This window comes from Astatotilapia calliptera, chromosome 7, assembly GCF_900246225.1.
Source record: "Astatotilapia calliptera chromosome 7, fAstCal1.2, whole genome shotgun sequence".
In the NCBI taxonomy this organism is placed as follows: domain Eukaryota; kingdom Metazoa; phylum Chordata; class Actinopteri; order Cichliformes; family Cichlidae; genus Astatotilapia; species Astatotilapia calliptera.
Genome location: NC_039308.1, coordinates 16,899,654 through 16,916,404, shown reverse-complemented (window position 1 = coordinate 16,916,404; position 16,751 = coordinate 16,899,654). Strand labels below are relative to the sequence as shown.

Genomic DNA, 16,751 nt, shown 5'->3' with positions numbered 1-16,751 from the left:
TAGCCTGTCCACATCTTTGTAGGTGATTGAACAGCAGCATCTGAAGAGTTTATCCTGCAGCATTAACACCATGCACCAGGTGCTGGAGGAGGCTGGCCGACTGCTCAAACTGGTGTGGAGAGTATCTTTGCCAGTTGGGAACATAGCAAGAGACAGCTGCAACAACCAGCAGGTAAACACACGCACAGCACACATTGTGTATCCGGGCTCTCCAGTTAAACATCTGCAGACCAAATCCTTTCTTTCCTGCTATCCTCCAAATCAGGATGAGCTGCTGAGAAATGAGATAGCCCGACTGAAGAGCCGGCTGTCTCAGCAGGAGAGGATGCTGAGCGGAGCCATCAAGCGTCTCCGCACCACCAACCAGCTCAAAGAGGGAATGGAGAGAGTCATCATCGATCAGTGTAAGTTCATCTGCTTTTACTTTTAAGCTGCACAGAAGATGAAATGTGTGGTTGAAGCAGTTTTGCAGCTATTTGAGTTTATTGATGGAAGTATTTGTCAAGTCAGTCTCTCTGCTCCTGTTTTGTAGTTTTTCTTTGTGTGATATTATTTTATAAAGTAAATGTCAGGTCTTGATACCGGTATAATTATACAAGACTGTGGAAATGAATTGTTTTATTTTTGTCCTTTGTAGTGTCTCTGACCCATGGAGTGTTGAAGAAAGCCAGGGGGAATTTAGAGGTACGCCTACAGTAAGAAGTGTATGACCCAGTTATAATATGTCAGACTAATGCTGTTACCCACAGTGGTATTTTCTCCATTAGTGAATTACTCCTCTTTTCCCCCTTTTTTCCTCTCTGTGAAATATCGGTAGACAAATTACTGTACCCAGTTTGGCCTGAAAGGCCTGTCTGGAGGACCAGACGAAGGTTAGTGTGGATGCGTTGCTCTGGTTGTTTCTCCTGCATGAAGCAAATACCAGAATTTAAACGTGTAATGAGACAGTTGTTGGGAGGATCATACCTACAACTGTGTCCTCCTAACACTGTATGGACTGTGTTAGGCTTTTTGATTTACGCTCACAGGGGTGTGTTTTGCGTGACCTTACAGCAAACATACTTTTAACTTTGCAACTATTCATTTAACAAGATGACAGATGCATGTGTCTGGAGATAAGATTGGAAAACTTACTTGAAATATTTTTTGTGCCTTAAGCATTGTTTTTGTTTATCCTGCATGTTTGTGGCCAAAGGTGTAAAGTGACCATTAAAGCCAGTCGTTTTTTTTTTTGTTTGTTTTTTTTACTGTACAACCTCAACTTCTCTTTTCAGGAAGTCCCAGTCAATGGCCAGTAGTAGACACTACAGACCCTCAGCCTGAGCAGACGAATGCCCCAGTCTCCAGGCAGACTTCAGAGAGGCACTCTGAATCCTCGGAGGATCCCAACAGCGACAACTCTTTGCAATGCAGCTACTAAAGGTGCCAGCAAAGCACTGACGCAGCAGCTTCCCAGTCTGCATCCTGCCTTTCCGTCCTGCTGTAAAACTGTCACCTTAACCTTAGAAAGCTAAGCTTTTCCTACCTTATTGCACATGCCCCGCCTTTACTTTGATTTCTATAAAAAGGTACTGAAGTTGTAAAAGTTCTTTAAATGCAAGAGTATGCCTCTGTAAATAATCTGTGCTATTCAGATATTTTCCTTTTATTCGTTTTATATGACGCATATGACAACATGACTGTATTTTATTACTGACTTCCAGTTTTTACTTGTTGTCGTCACCTGTCAGTTTATGTACAGGATTGTTTAGATCAACTGTGTTCTAGCAAGTATGTGCAAATGCAGTAAAATAAACTGAATGCTGAAGCCTTCGAGTCTGCAGCAGTTTGATTTTACAAAGTGGATTCAAAAAGAAATTCTAATCAGAATTTGTGGTACAAAAGTTCCTTTATTAGAATATGTTTGTTTAAGTAGAAATCACAGCGACCACATCAAAACCCGTACACTGAGAAGCACAAAAAAAGAAAATGGCAAAGATCACGACTTCAAAGACATGAGAATTAGAAAAGTGTTGAACCGCTTTACAGGATAGGTTTTTCTATTACACTTAGACTAAAAAGATCAAGTGATAAAAGGTCGATTTTTTCTTTTTAAGTAGCACTTGAAATGTGTCTGGGCCTTCCAGGTTGTCAAAGTGACCTATAAAACTAGGTCACAACGTGGGACCACAGTCGTTGGTGTTTTATTGTTTAGTCATAGCACCAAGATCCCAAAGACTCACTCTTCATAATGATGAAGACATCAGGCAGCTTCTTGTGTTGACTTTTTAAATGTTTTCGTTGTGGTCATGTGATAGATTTGGCAAAATTCGGCTCCGAGTTTTAGACAACGTCCTCTGTGCAGCTAGAACAAGTACGAACTAATGGCTGCTGCAGAACGACTATTTGTTCAGGGGGAAGACAAAAAAAAAAAAAACTGCCTATGTTATGGATATCCACACCTATCTCTGCACAAGTCTGACAAAAGCCTGAACAAGCTGGATGAATGGCTCCTGACCCTCATGACTCGCCTTGGAGCCCGGCGTAGGTGGTTTGGACTGGGTAGAGGGGAGGATGGCACTGGCAGGAGAGGATGGCGAGCCCCTCCGGAAATGGCGGAAGAGGCTTGAGAGAAGAGTACTCTGAAAGAGAAACGCAATCAAATGCATCATGCTAAGACATGGAGTAAGCATCCTTTATAATACAAGGCTGCTGCTATTTTATGTCTGACAGATGAGATGAGGCATCCTGTTTTAATACTGTAGAAGGTGCAGTTTAATGCCAGCTTCATGATTACACACTAGCAATAACTGGATAGAATTCATACATTTTTCACAGATACACAGAAAAACACACTTGTTGTTGGTTCTTGTGTTTATAGCAAAAAACCCAAAACGTTTGAACAGCTTTGGGTTGGAACAGATGTGCCGTCTCACCAGTTCTGAGCTGAGCTCTTGCTTGAGCCTCTGTTTGTCTCGAGGGAGGATGGAAGGATCTTTGAGGCACCGAACAGCCTGAGAGATCAACACGTAGAAACAGTTCTCCATGGTGAACATGAGGAGTGACCTGGAGGGGAGACACCAGTTAATCATTTCAATATTTGTATTTGACAGTAAAACAAACAGTATCTTGGAAAAGATGCAATTGGCTTATCGTAGCAACCTGTAAGGAGAAACAGTTGCTGGTCATCTTATGCAACATGAGAGATGTGTCTGGAAAGGTGTCAAACAAGGCCTGGAGGCCAAACACTTGGCCCACTGAGCAGCTTTGGAAAATGTGAAGAAGAAATAACTCGCATACACATATTTCAGTTTAACCCCAAAGCGTCGTCCTGACAGATGTCTTTTATTTACTTCAGCAGCTTTTTTTTTTTTTTAAATCATGTAGAAAGACTGAGATGTGCTGTTAAAATCACATTTCATTTTCCTATATAAAGGTCAGAAATTAAATGTGCATCTAAAGATCTTTACACTGACAGTGGGGGAAGTTTCGTTGGTCTGGCCTGGTTAAGATGCTAAACTAACAAGCGGCTCCACATTACTTCTTAGTTGCCACGTACCAGTGTCTCATTTTCTCATTAACTCAAAGCAAAACCCCCAGTTTCATTTTCCCACAGTCGGTTTCCTTGAAAGTGTTTCATATCTAGTGTTACACGCCATATCACTCACTTCAGCGCTTGGATCTCCTCTGATGAAGCTAGTGATGCTATACTCAGGGAAACCGGTTCCTTCTTCTTCTCCATCTATTAACAAACAGCAGAAAATGCGAATGCAATAAGCTGTAAAGACCTTTGATTATAATAATAAAGAATATAAACACCTACCTCGCTCAACATGCTCAGGCTGACATTGATGGTGGCCAGCAGGGTCCCAAATGAAGGAGCAACGTCAGGGTCAAAAGCCGGAGTTGTGAAGCTAAGCACGAAGAGCGTGCTGTACTCGGCCAGGTCCATAGACTGATACAAACACAGAGACAGTCAGCATCTCATCACCTTTTTTTTTTTCTTTAAAAAAAAAAAAAAAACGCCTGTTTTTAAAGATCTGCAGAAATGTCACCATGCAGCAGGAACAAACAGACCTGGTCCAGGAGTATCTGACAGCAGTCTGGGGTGAAGTGCTGCAGAGTTGCCAGGGTTTTGCTGAGGATCTTTAGAAGACTGCACTGCACAGCTAGCAGTGCCTTCTGCTCCGCCTCCTCCCTTTCCCCTCCACCTGCTGCTTCTTTAGTTGACGTTTGAGTGGGCCGCTGTGTCCTGGGTAAGGGACCAGGGGGCAAAGCCTCACCGTTTTTAGCCTAAGAAAGAACAACAGAAAACAATCAGCCATTTATCTGAATGTATAAACAACAATCTACAAATTTATATTAAAGAAGAAAAAAAAGACTAAGTTTCTGACCTGGAGGTAGTGATGAAGCATCTTTTTGCTGTGGAGCAGATGGGTGCAGGTCTGGCACAGATAACAAAGGTTTACCTGAAGAGACAGATGGAAACAGAAACACTAAATTACCAAAAGCTGAACAACAATTGGAGCTGTGCTCTCCTCATTGATGTGGTGATTTCCTTTTGACTTGCCTGAACATCTCTGAGCAGTTTGGGCAGGTGAAACTGCCACTCCTTACAGAAGCTCGAGAGCTGCAGCAGAAAACCAACTGTGTGATCGGCCTCATCCAGGCAGGCCAGGCTCTGCACGGTCCTCACTGCATTCAGACACTGAGCGGGAGAGAAAGTGACGACTTTATTTAAAAGATGCCAACAAAAAGAAGACTGCAGGCAGTAGCTAGACACAACATAACAGGAATACAGTCCTGTCCAAGGGTCAGGAAGCTCAGTGTACTTAACAGGTCCACAGTTGTGCATAAGCTGCACAAATAACTGTTTATTTTTGGAACTGCAGGAGCACTTGGGACTGAGGACTCACCAGGCACTGCACTGGGTGGTCAGGTGCTGTGCTCATAAAAGACTGTCCATAAAAGGACAGGGACAGCAACAACACTCAGGTAGGCTGTGGTGTTTAAAGGATGCTTGGCTAATACTAAGGGGCCCACTGATACTTTTGTTGCACATATTTGGAATTCCTGACTTAAAACTAAATACTTTACTGCTAGACAGACAAAACAGGCAGGCTGAAGATGACATCTTTAGATTTAACCTCCTAGGACCTGGCGTCCACCTATGTGGACATCACATTTTGGGATGTCCAGACCAAAATAATACATTTTGCTCTACAAGGGCCTGATATCCAGATACGAGGACATTATACTGCCACTGTTCTATCTAAATTCAAAACAAATGTCCTTATATGTGGATCTCATTTCTCTCAGAAACAAAAATCAGTTCGGGTCTTTGGAGGTTAAGAAATTCGATGGGTGTCGTTCTAGTTTTACACCCACAGACACATTTAAGAGGCAGCCCTAAAAGAAGACAAGCATGATGACATGTTTTTGTCTTTTCCCTTGTTAACACAGTAAGTTACTGCAGTCACACCTGTAGTATACGTTCCTGATGCACTCCGACAAAGTCCAGGGCTTCGTTGATGAAGTTGTAGCGCAGCGTCTTAAGCAGACTCTCCATTAGAGACATGCAGAGGCGGTACACCCCGGGCCAGCAGGCCAAATCCTGGGACTTCCGGGAGAAGCTCTGCTCAGAGACATGTACACACGATGTTAACTTGACATGAATGCACCATGTCCTCCATCATCAATCCATGCTTTTATGTGCAAGGTGGGGGAAAAAAATATTTCACCTGTGATGTGCCATTTGGTGAGACCTCATACACACTCAAAAGAGGCAGGCAGATGGTCTGAGTGACTCCCGCTCCTGCCACAGCTGCTGCCCCCTGAAGGAAAACGGACAACATCCTCAACATCTGCTCAAATTCTTCTGATCTATAAACTGGGTTTAAAGTACTAAAGCGTAAAAGGTGTGTTTGTGTTTACCTGCGGAGTACGGGCCAGCGTGAGCAGCAGGTGAAGTGCAGCCTCAGTAAAGTACAGGTTGCGTTTCATGCGAAGGCTCAGTTCAACGGCACTGAGCACTGAGGGGAGGAGGGGGACCTTCCTCATCACTGAGACCCAGTGCTCACCATCCTCATCAGTGCGGCACAGCTCCTTCGCCAAGTGGAGAGCCAAAACACACACCTGATTTAAAGGGAGGAAAAAAAGTATGTTTATACAGTACATGTTGGGACAATTGATCTAAAATAGATCAGAAAACTAAATAAACTTGAACCTTCATCAACAACAACCTCGCCACGCTTACCCCGTCTCTCTGGTCCTTCTGTGGGCCCCGAGGAGAGTCCGTCTCCATGCTGTCCTCGTCCTCCACCGTGTCTCCCAACTGGCTCGTGTGTCGCATGTTGTCAATAAGTGCCAGGGCCTCATCTTTCACCGTCTCACATACAGACAGCAACAACTGGGGCAGCTGGGAAATATCTCCACCTAGATGTCAAAAAACACACGCCAAGTCATTACCGCTCCGACACGTTCTTAAAACACAGACAAACATCAGATGTGTGCTTCTTACCGTCCAGTCCCTGAATCTGCAGCACAGAAATGAGTGCGGAGAAGATTTTGGCTTTGGTCCTTTCCATCAGCTGCTGGTCAGCCTGCAGGACACTCTCCAGGATAAGGGAGAGGGGAGACAGGATGTCCGGAGCTGAAGCTACCACACTGGAGATAAAGATTTAGAGAAGATAAAGGAATGAGGCGACAGCTAGTGCGCAGTGCTGGGCCTTCACTTGTCAAAGGCATGAGTACACACCTTCTCCACTGTTTAAGGAGGATGAGAAGTAAAGTGGCCATCATGGATCCAAGTCGAAGACAAGGCGCAGACGTGGGCGTTGTCAACTGAAAGAGTGACCAAGAGTTTAAAAAGTAAACTAGTGATAAGAGAAGAAATAAAAAGTCACAGAATACAGGAAAATATTTCATACTACGGTAACTTACAGCAGCTTTAGTCCCATCTAGGACATCCATGAAAAGGGTCAGCTTAGTTGAGTCCTCAGTTAAGTGCATCACATCAGACTGAAAAAATAAAACACAATCACACATCGTTTTCATCCGAGCTTGTTCTAGACAGGATTATCAAGACGCAGTTAAAGTCTCAAATTCTGGGAAATGCACAAATTCTTTTTTCTACAAGAGGCGCATGAGAAGATCAGTACTTCTCAACTCCCATTAAATATGACTAAACAGCAAAAACAAGCCTGTTAGCTTAGCTTGGAGTGAGGACTGTATGCAGAGGAGAAATAGTAATAATGATACTTCTTTTTATCCTTACACATCATCAAATTTTCACTTGATTAACACTGTCAAAATCTGATGATGATAATATTACCGTAGTATAACAGCTACAGAAAATTTGTACACATAATATCATTATTTACAGGAATTAAACTTAAAATGCAAGTGAAGGAAGGTAGGTTGCAGTACCATCATGAGATCAACGTTTCGCTTTTAAACGTAACTTTCGGGCCATGATTGTGTGTACTTGAACATACGTGGTTAGTGGAAAGAATCAGCAACATCCGCCAGGCAGAGATCAACATCTGGGCCTCTGTGAAGTAGCAGATGCCTTCTTCCTCCATCTCTGCCACATGGCACACCAGTGACTTGACGTACTGTGACCAGTACTCATAGCGTCGTGCGTTGGAGAACTTCTGAAGCCCGTCCTTCAAGGACTGTTCCAAAGAGCCGCTGCAATAACACAAATATTCATCAACATTAAATATGTATAATCTAAGACATCATTGTAAATAAAGGGATATGTATACAAAGATGTATTTAATATTAAAAAATAATGTTATTATTATTTGATATGGACTCTGAAATCACCTGACAACATAGTAGATCTCCAGGCCGATGATTTTCATGACAAAAGCGCAGGTCTCCAGAACGCAAGGCTGGGGACAAGTTACATTTTCATCATTTTACACGTTTACTGACTTTTAAGTACTCATGGAAACAGTGTAACTAAGCAACACAGCAAAATACCTCTGTGGTGTCTGAAGGTGGGGTGAGGGTTCCAAAAAGAGGTGTTGTCAAATTCTCCCAAAACCTCTCTCTTTGGTTTAAAAAAAAGAAAAGAAAAGAAACAAAACACCATACAGCATGTTAATCATGTGGTTTTTCACCTTCACATGTTGTTCCAACTCAAAGTGAGACTGAGAACATTTACTTACTTTGTACGTAAGACAGAGATGGCACTATCCCTGCGATCCTGCCAGAGGGCCAGGAGGAAGGCCAGACCTGCTCGGTGTAGCAGCGGGGGGCACCAGTACTTGCCCTGCTGTTTGGAGTCGATCAGGTCCAACACGACATGAAGACAGCTCCACTCACCCAGCAGGAACTCCTACAAGTTTAAAACAAGGATGTCTTTAATGAAGCTGCAGCAGTGGGAAAAGTAAAACCAAAGTTACTTCCTGCACTTTATACCTTTGATCCTTCGTTTCCATCTTTGACTTCCAGGTTGAGAAAAAGCTCAATGAGGCCAGGCTGGGTTTCCACAGCGACGGTGAGAAACTCAAGGATCATGACTTTGATCCTCATGTCTTCCGTCTTGCTCTGCAGCCGAGTGAGGAACGCATCGCGGATGGCTGCTGCATCGCTCCCGAGACAAGCGTAGACCGACATGGGAGCCACCTGGCAACACGAGGTCAACGTCAGTGTTTAGTTATGTAACAAAAACACCAACCACATATTCACATATTGTTTAAAAGTGGAAGTCTTACTGTGGCGAGCCTTTTGAGCAGCTGGATTGCGAGACGAGGGAGTGCTGGATCGTGTTTGTGGTAGATATATTTAGCTAGGACGACTATTAGGTTATTGCCGTGGCCACCGTGCTGTGTCAGCGCCTGCTCCAGTGGGGACACTGTGTCCGAAGGCGGTTTCAAACGGATTACGTTGTTTGTGACAGAAAAGGCCAGTTTGACAGTCTGGATGAGCATCTGACCAGGACCCTCAGAGCCACAGCTGGACAGCACCAAGAAAAAAAATATAATACAACTAATGTCAGTTAAACAAATAATAATAATGGAGAGCTGAGTGCTTACTATGAGGAAAGGTTGACTGAACACATCCAACTGCTCACCTGCTGGGTTGTGCAGCCAGGACCACATCTATGGTGTCAACTCCAACTCCCATTATATTGACAACTGCCTGTCCAGCTTCTGTATTTGCAAGGCTGTAGATACACAGAGACTGCAGGCTGGGAGCGCTGCATTAACAAGGAAAGGAGTAAATAAACAACTACATGAGTAAAAAGGCAACTGTTAGTTAGTTGCAACCATTATTAATTAATCGACAATTTTATGATTGTTTGGGCAGGCACAAAGCAGGTGCAGTTACAGCCTGTAAAGTGTAACTTTAATCCACACAGAAGTGCCAAAAGAGATCCACTTAACACCAAGAGCAAATCAATCCTCAGACTTCCATTGTAAAATATTCAGATTTAGAGCAAACAGACATTTTTCTAGAGATGTTTGTGTTTAAGAAAAGAAAAGAAGACATTCTAGTTCTAGTATGTCAGCACACATTAACAGCTGTTTATCTCCCTAAACAAGCTGGCTAGTGATTCCCATCCTCTCATCCAAATATGGTCCACTTCTTGTTCCCAAATAGCAAGAAAGAAACAAAATATTTTTATTTTAACAAACTGGAAAGATTAATGCACATTTTACACCATTCCAGTATTAGAGAATCGTCATATAAGCACCCTTGTTATGTTTAAGGTTATTACCCTTAAAAGCCTGTTTGTAGGACCTGACTGTTTAGCATTGTGACATCAGAGAAAATGTGCAGGTGACAGAGTTCAGACACTGTTCCTTACCTGCCTTGGTCCTCTCCCTCTGGGCTCAGATTGAGAATGGCATGGATCAGCTCCAAAATAAGACAACCTGCAGCAGCACAGAGAAGCCAGTTTGTATACAAGTTTAATTTGTCTCCAGACAAGAAGCAAAGGGAAAACACCCTCACCTATCCTCTCTCTGACACCATAGGTGTTGTAACGCCACTTATGGTACGTGGGCAGCATCTCCTTCAACACCAGCAGCACACAGGGGATCAGACCTTTGTTCTGAGTGCTGCCGAGCTGACCCTATGATAAAAATAAGTACACATGATGCACATTATAGTAGCAGGACAACATTTTGAAAGATTACATAACTTTTAAAAAATGTTACCTTAACCAGAGTTGTAATGAGACGAAGGAAGGCAATAGTCACAGCATATTCTCCCCTGGGCTGCTCAATCTGAACTAGCAGGTTGCCATAGTTACCTGCCTTCATCCCCTCAGCACTGAGGGGAAAAATAAAACAGTTGAGTAAAACGCTGATATATCCAAGGCATATTAAGTAATACCTGGCACTCTGTTTGGCCTCTTTACCTTATGCACTGGGCCATGCTGGTCAGAGGGTTGGAGGCAAAGGGGAGGAAGCCAGTGTGGTGCAGACTGGACCACACCTGAAGATTGATTAAATAAATAAATAAGATATGAACTGGGTGAAGAAAGTTCAAAAGCACTGGCTTTAAATCCCTCATTTTACTTCATGTTCACACTGCGAGCACTGAGCACACCCACCTTCCCTGGCATCCTTGCAGCCAGCACAGAAAGGCAGTTTACACAGGAAGCAATCACATCCACTGGGGGGTTGATGACGGATGTTAACCTGAGAGAAAAGACAGATTATAATACCAGAATCATATCAAGATTATTTCTGGCAGAGCAAACAGCACAAAAAGTTTAATGTGTGTCACTCAAAAGTTTACTTTACCTCTGCAGCAGCATGTAAATGCGTGAGGTCAGAGGCAGGAGGCAGTCAGACACTGTCCAGTCTGTGCTTATGATCTTATGGACTAGATCCAAGATGGGCTTCACGCGGGCACAGTGGGCTAAAACATCTGGTAAAAATATCAGTCAGTGATCAACAATCAGCTGATGAATGTGTTTCTTCATTAAATAATTCATTTTTAGGCATTTGGCTACTCCAGTAACTGGTGACATCAGCTACTGAATCATTGTATAACTGAGTGGAAATCTTTACGTGTAACTGTGATTATTTTAAACCTGTTGTGCAGGTTTTACAATTACTGTCATACCACATGATCATATGGCCTTATGGATTTACAAGTCTTATCAAGTTGTTTTGCTTCCCAGAAACTCAAGCAGAACTGTATTTAATAGGTTTTAACTGAGTATATGAGGTATATATTGTGAATGTTACGAGAAATGCAAATAACCATATTTCTTGTCATGTTTATCACACTCCATCCTCTTCTCCTTATCCAATCTGGTCAGAGTGCAGAAACCTATACTAGTTGTAGAGCCAGAAGCAGGGCAAACCTGGGCAAACCTTATAAACAAAATTAACTGCTATGTACCTGCAGTGGAAACAACATGGAGCAGCATCTCCACCTCACATGTGAAGAGAGTCCAGGAGCTGTAGGAAAACTCCCAGCGTACCACGTAGCCTTGCTCACCTGGACTCATCACCTGGCCCAGCACTCCCTGTGGCATCCACAGGTTTGTCTGGCCTGTGCCTAATGGTTGAGAACAGACATCCCCATTTAGTCACACAAGAGAAACACAGGGAAAACTTTCATCTATACTCAGATTTAACAGTAATAATAACACACTAACCGAGAGGATAGAGGAGTTTGGGAGCTTGCCTCCTCCACAGTGTCTCGTCGTCATTGGAGATGATGTCATTAGACTTATGTTTGTAAACTTGAGTGTAGAAGGACATTTTATCCAAGAAGTTGTACACCTTTCACAAGGAAGTCAAAGTATATCAATAAATCATTTACAGAAAGATACGTTGCATGTGTGTATGTGTGTGCATGTGTGCCATTTACCTTTTTAACAGTCGACTTGTTTGAAAGCAGTGCAGTTAGAAGCTGCAGCAAGGGTCCGATCTTATGAGGAAACATCCCCACTGCGCTGTCCAGGATCATTCCCAATCCCATGTTTGGCTTCTGGATTAAACATTTAATAAACGAGATACATCATCAACATTTATAATTCCATTTTATTTTTAATAAAAGATTCTCTTCTGTGTGCTTTTCCCACCAATTCCCAAAAGATTTCAGCCAGACTTGGAGCAGAAAGGACCTCACAGGCAGCATCGATAAGGTGGGAGCTCTGAGTCGCCACACCATCAGTCTGTAATACACATCATAAGAAAGCAAATTATCACCACATGTTATAAATAGGTCTGTGAGGATCAAGACATGTAGAGTCAAGGTGCATACCTGTAAACTTTCTTCTTCAAAAGAGGTGATCACAAATGAGAGGAGACCATAGACGCACATTTTTGCTGTGCTTGCTGTACACTGAAGAAATAAAAAGTGAAAAAAATGATGGAATTTTAATGGAAAACAAGACAGTCACCACTCTTTGAGCAAATGTTGGTTGCTACTTACATTTCTATCTATAATTTGTAAAAGTGCAGCATTACTTTACAGATTTTGAAAGAAATCATTATGAAACCTGAGGTCTGAAGTTTAGCACAGGTCTTGACAAGGAAACTGATGCATGATGATCAGTATAATACATTACTATTGTAACAGGAGGTTTTCATTCTGGACACTTGATTATAGATTGGTTTAGATCTGCGCACTTAGTGATTTCATTAGCTGCTGATGACAAACAGAAGCACCCTGAGCGTTCTTTACCACTACTGCTCATGCTGCATGGACTTTATTTAAAGCATGGCTTATGATTTGTGAAAGAACAAAGGTGTGTATCAGCAGGACATAATTTAAAGCTATGTCAGATAACAGAGGCAGCATAACAGATGACAGAGGGAGTTCTCCTTTAAGTGAACAGAATTGTTTTGTAAATTTGCTTCTTATAAACTTCTAAAGGGTCAATCAATCTGAAATATCTTACATTGTTCCCTGAGACTCCAAGACCTTTGAGCATTGTTGAAAGGTACTTGAAAACACCCAGCTGGAGGGCGGTGTTGCCTATCCTCCTGATCACAGGGCTGGTATCATCTGGTCTAAGTGTGTGTCTTAGCAGGACCCAGGCCAACAATACCGGTGCGTGATGAGGGATGTCACCAAATGTCAGTAGCAGCTGATCCATTTCCTAGAAGAGCCAACAATTCTTATGAGTATTTAAACACATTCTCATTATATGCTCTGCGTGAGTTAACAGAAGCCTAGCCAATTTTAGCCTAATTTATTTAAATGTTTCACTTTGTAAGACAAGTCTGTGAACCAATATTAACATTAAGTCTATGAATGCAGCAGCCAAAAAACAAACTGAACCTTAACCACGGCCGGAGCACTAGAGAACTGGTGCTGATCTGTACAATCCTCAAGAGCACACTTGTGCAGGAAGTCTATGTCCATTCCTTCAACCAGGATGAGCGCGCTCAGGTATCTGCCGGGCAGAGAGACAGACAGGACATCATAAACTACGGAAGGAATGAAATATTTAGGTTTCTGACATATCCGGTAAAAAAAGTCTATTGAATATGAATCAACTGATGATTAATCTCTGTATAGGAAGACATCATGTCACTGTAATAATGAAAATACTGAAATGTCTTCATAATGTCTGTCAATTAAAAATATCTGGGAAAGACATGAACCGCACATAAACTTTGTGCCTCTTACCCGATCCGGTCGACCAGCGCATCCATGCTCTTATCTACCAGGTGTCTGTTAGTCTGCCGCAAACCGAAGCCTTGTTCTTTGAACATCTTGGTGAAGTTCAGAAGGTCAGATGGGTTCATCTCAAAGTAAGCATAATACAGAAAGATGATCTCGAGCAGCAGAGACTGTTCTCTCAGACACTGCAGGAACCATCTTGACACCTGCCGCTCCGTCTGAAAAAAAATAATATCTACATTATTTTGCATCCTTGACAGGAAAATATCTCCCACAGCTACCTCGCAATAGGAAGGATATTAAGCCAACGCCAACCAAACTTGTGTCATCACCATGAGGTTTCCGTGAGTTTCCCATGTTGGTGCCTCTGCCTTGAAGAGACTCTCAAACTGCAACTGGTATTTGCTCACCAGGTCCTTCTCCAGCTTTTTGACACAGTCACTGTACTCAGCCTAAACAACATAACATAACTAAGGTTACATTACTAAAGCAACAACAATCCCAAGCACAATTAGTTTTTTAAAAGCTGTGTTCCACAATTTAGTGAGTAATGCTAAGACTAGAGCTTCTCACCCTGTAGGGATGTCGCTCATCCTGAAAGTATGTGAGCAGGAGAAGGACACATCTGAGCAAACACATGCGTTCCTCATAGTAATAGTCTGCTATCTGCAAAAACAAACACAAAAGCTGTCATACTTACTGAACTAAACATGTGCTGTGTCAAGAAAAGCAGAAGATCCGTGTACTGACCTTAAGCAGTAGTGCCTGGCTTTGCCGCTCATCCTTGAGTACAACCTACAAAAAAAAAAAAAAAAAAAAAAAAAAAGGTATTCATTTAACATCGAAACGTCTTTCACAACATCTTTTTACGGTCTTACATTTTTTGTTCCTGTGATGCAACGGCAAATCTCAGTTACACTGAAAGCTACGAGTTCAGACAGATTTCACAATGAAAATATCTGTCAGGACAGATACCTTTAATGAATCACGGGTTCCTCTGTAGTCTTCCTGTAGGTAGCACTGCAAAAGCTGAACACTCTGCTGTTCATCGAGACTCTGTAACATGAAATCATCATTAAATACACACTACAAAATAAAGACTGGAAATCATTCTTGATTGACATTTTGAAGTCTTACCAATAATTTACTGATCCTTAGACCAAAGTCCTTCAGGGGCTGTGCAACATCTTTCTTCTCTTTTACTTTCTCAGCAGAGGATGAGCTGTAACAGGTGATGCTTGCAGTTACCTTTTATATGGTTACTTTTATTAACTACAGTAAATTTGATGTGAAAATAACTGTAACTATACCTGGGTGGCTTGTAGTAACTAAGTCCTTGATGAAGTCTATCCCAGTGTCTGTCGAGCTCTACCTCTATCTGAGCCTGTGACCATCCAACATTAATAACAGAGAGAAAAATCACTGTGATTGTTTTATTACCTTTAAAAAAGAAAACATTACAACAAGCTATTTTTTTGGAGCAGTAAAGAGTCCAGCACACTTGTTATGTGCTGGACACTTTTCTTCAACAAGGACATACCGGCTCTCTCAACGCAGACCTCCCCAGCAATATGGTCCATAATTCCCTACAGCTCCTGGGAAACAAATTGGTTTATTTTAGAAAAGCAACGATTGGGATTAATGCATTAAAGTTTTTACAGTTATTAGAACTGAGCCTTTTAACTAAAGAGGGATGAAGGTGTGGGATTTAATAAGTGTTGCACTTCTGTCCACCCTTTTTCAAATATGTAAACTAAATCAGCAAATGTGTAGCAATATTGTACCCTGTTTTAGTTTATTTACAAACAGCTATTTTTTGTTCAATTTAAAAAAAAAAAAAACTTTCTATGAATTGGTTACATGTTTGAAAGAAACTGAACAAAGCAAAACAAACTTGCCCTGATGCCATCAAACAAAAAGACAGACCTACTTCCCAAAACTATAAACACTTCACCCGTTTTCGTACATGACTCACTTTTTGTGGGAAGAAAAAAAAAAAGGATAGAAAACTCAGTATGTCCATAGGGTCCAGAAAGATTTCCATGGAAGCATTAAAAATAACGATTATCTTTATATTTCTAATCATGTTAGTTTAGAGTGTGTGAAAATGAACAGACTATTTAAAGCAATCATCGTAATTCCTACACAGTTAATGCAACTTTTTTGGTAAACCTTGTGCAAAATTAAAACTCAAAGTGTGCAGTTTGATGACATTTTAGTTATTTATTTTACATCTACTGTGGTGAGGTACTAAGACAACAACATAAAAATGCTGTCCATGGCAGCATAGTTTTTGACCAGACTTGAGATGTCACCGGTACTTTAAAGCTCAATACATGTTTGCATACATAAACATTTGTTGGGGTCCTCAATATGAGTCTGTTGTCTTGTTATTATGATATCCATGGATATGTTTTAAATACCTCTCTTCAATGATAGCCCTTCATCAGCGTTCCCTAAAACTAAATTAGTTTATTTGTACTTACAGAGATGGATAGGCTTTTGCGATTTGTTGTCAAGTCTAACTCTTTTTAGTTTGTTTTGGAGGTCAAGTTTAAAGATTTTAAACCTAACTCAGCTGTTTTCCTGACCGTATCAAAACAGTAGAGTTAGCTTCTCAATTAACACCAACTAAGCAAGCCCAGCGGTTACTGAATGTAACGGAGAGTCGACGGCTTTATCTCGCTGTAAGTACGGCGAGATAAAGCCGTACTTACAGCGGCTTTATCTTTAAATAAACCAGCGCCGTTAATACAATATCTAATGTAAACAGTTTGCAGTGGCGGTATGCTGTTGTTGACATGCGGCTGGCACACCGCGCTACTGAAAAGCCATTCAAATCTTTAGCGGCTAGTACTTGCTAAGCTAAGTCAGCGTGGTGCTAACTGCTCAAACGCAAAAAGTGAAATATACACATCACTGCTGGTCTGATTTAGTAAACAGGAGCGCTGTGTAAAAATGATACCCACTGGAAAACGCTGCAAAAATAACTCAAACAACGCACGCTTTAGCTAAAGTAAGTTGCTATGTGCCTACCTGACGCTCATCTCCGATTCCGCCATCTTCGCGTCTGCTATGTGATTGGTTGTTGTGCTGGCTCATCAGTGACGTCGAAAGCGCCTTCGTCACCCTCGGAGCCAACGGCTGGGCGCCTTGTTCTT

The 16,751-nt window shown here is 41.9% G+C and overlaps 2 protein-coding genes across 13 annotated transcripts in view; one reads left to right on the top strand and one right to left on the bottom strand.

The window, feature by feature from the left end:
* Positions 1-1,807, top strand: part of cdk5rap2 (CDK5 regulatory subunit associated protein 2) — a 39,835-nt gene extending 38,028 nt beyond the window's left edge. For 11 of the 12 annotated variants that reach the window (XM_026173427.1, XM_026173426.1, XM_026173429.1 and 8 more), the window contains 5 exons: positions 23-172; positions 266-404; positions 638-684; positions 818-872; positions 1,275-1,807. In XM_026173427.1, the coding sequence (XP_026029212.1) occupies positions 23-172; positions 266-404; positions 638-684; positions 818-872; positions 1,275-1,420 (537 nt within the window). In that variant the 3' untranslated portion in view covers positions 1,421-1,807. The remainder of the gene's footprint in view (positions 1-22; positions 173-265; positions 405-637; positions 685-817; positions 873-1,274) is intronic. The other variant, XM_026173428.1, reaches the window with a different exon arrangement.
* A 62-nt stretch (positions 1,808-1,869) lies between these two features.
* On the bottom strand, positions 1,870-16,731 carry nup188 (nucleoporin 188). Its single transcript, XM_026173432.1, has 43 exons — positions 16,627-16,731; positions 15,131-15,185; positions 14,901-14,974; positions 14,728-14,812; positions 14,566-14,646; positions 14,341-14,385; positions 14,164-14,256; positions 13,923-14,042; positions 13,597-13,808; positions 13,246-13,360; positions 12,863-13,063; positions 12,223-12,303; positions 12,041-12,133; positions 11,827-11,946; positions 11,612-11,738; positions 11,353-11,511; positions 10,746-10,872; positions 10,553-10,640; positions 10,358-10,434; positions 10,155-10,269; positions 9,949-10,069; positions 9,803-9,869; positions 9,065-9,190; positions 8,706-8,946; positions 8,410-8,616; positions 8,157-8,326; positions 7,969-8,038; positions 7,810-7,877; positions 7,476-7,671; positions 6,922-6,999; positions 6,737-6,822; positions 6,500-6,645; positions 6,236-6,414; positions 5,914-6,114; positions 5,721-5,813; positions 5,462-5,614; positions 4,550-4,687; positions 4,374-4,448; positions 4,057-4,272; positions 3,803-3,934; positions 3,648-3,721; positions 2,916-3,045; positions 1,870-2,621 (listed from the first exon to the last, which is right to left on the bottom strand). The coding sequence occupies exons 1-43, from the start codon at positions 16,650-16,652 to the stop codon at positions 2,442-2,444; spliced, it is 5,241 nt and encodes a 1,746-aa protein (XP_026029217.1). The 5' UTR covers positions 16,653-16,731; the 3' UTR covers positions 1,870-2,441.
* Positions 16,732-16,751: the final 20 nt, after the last annotated feature.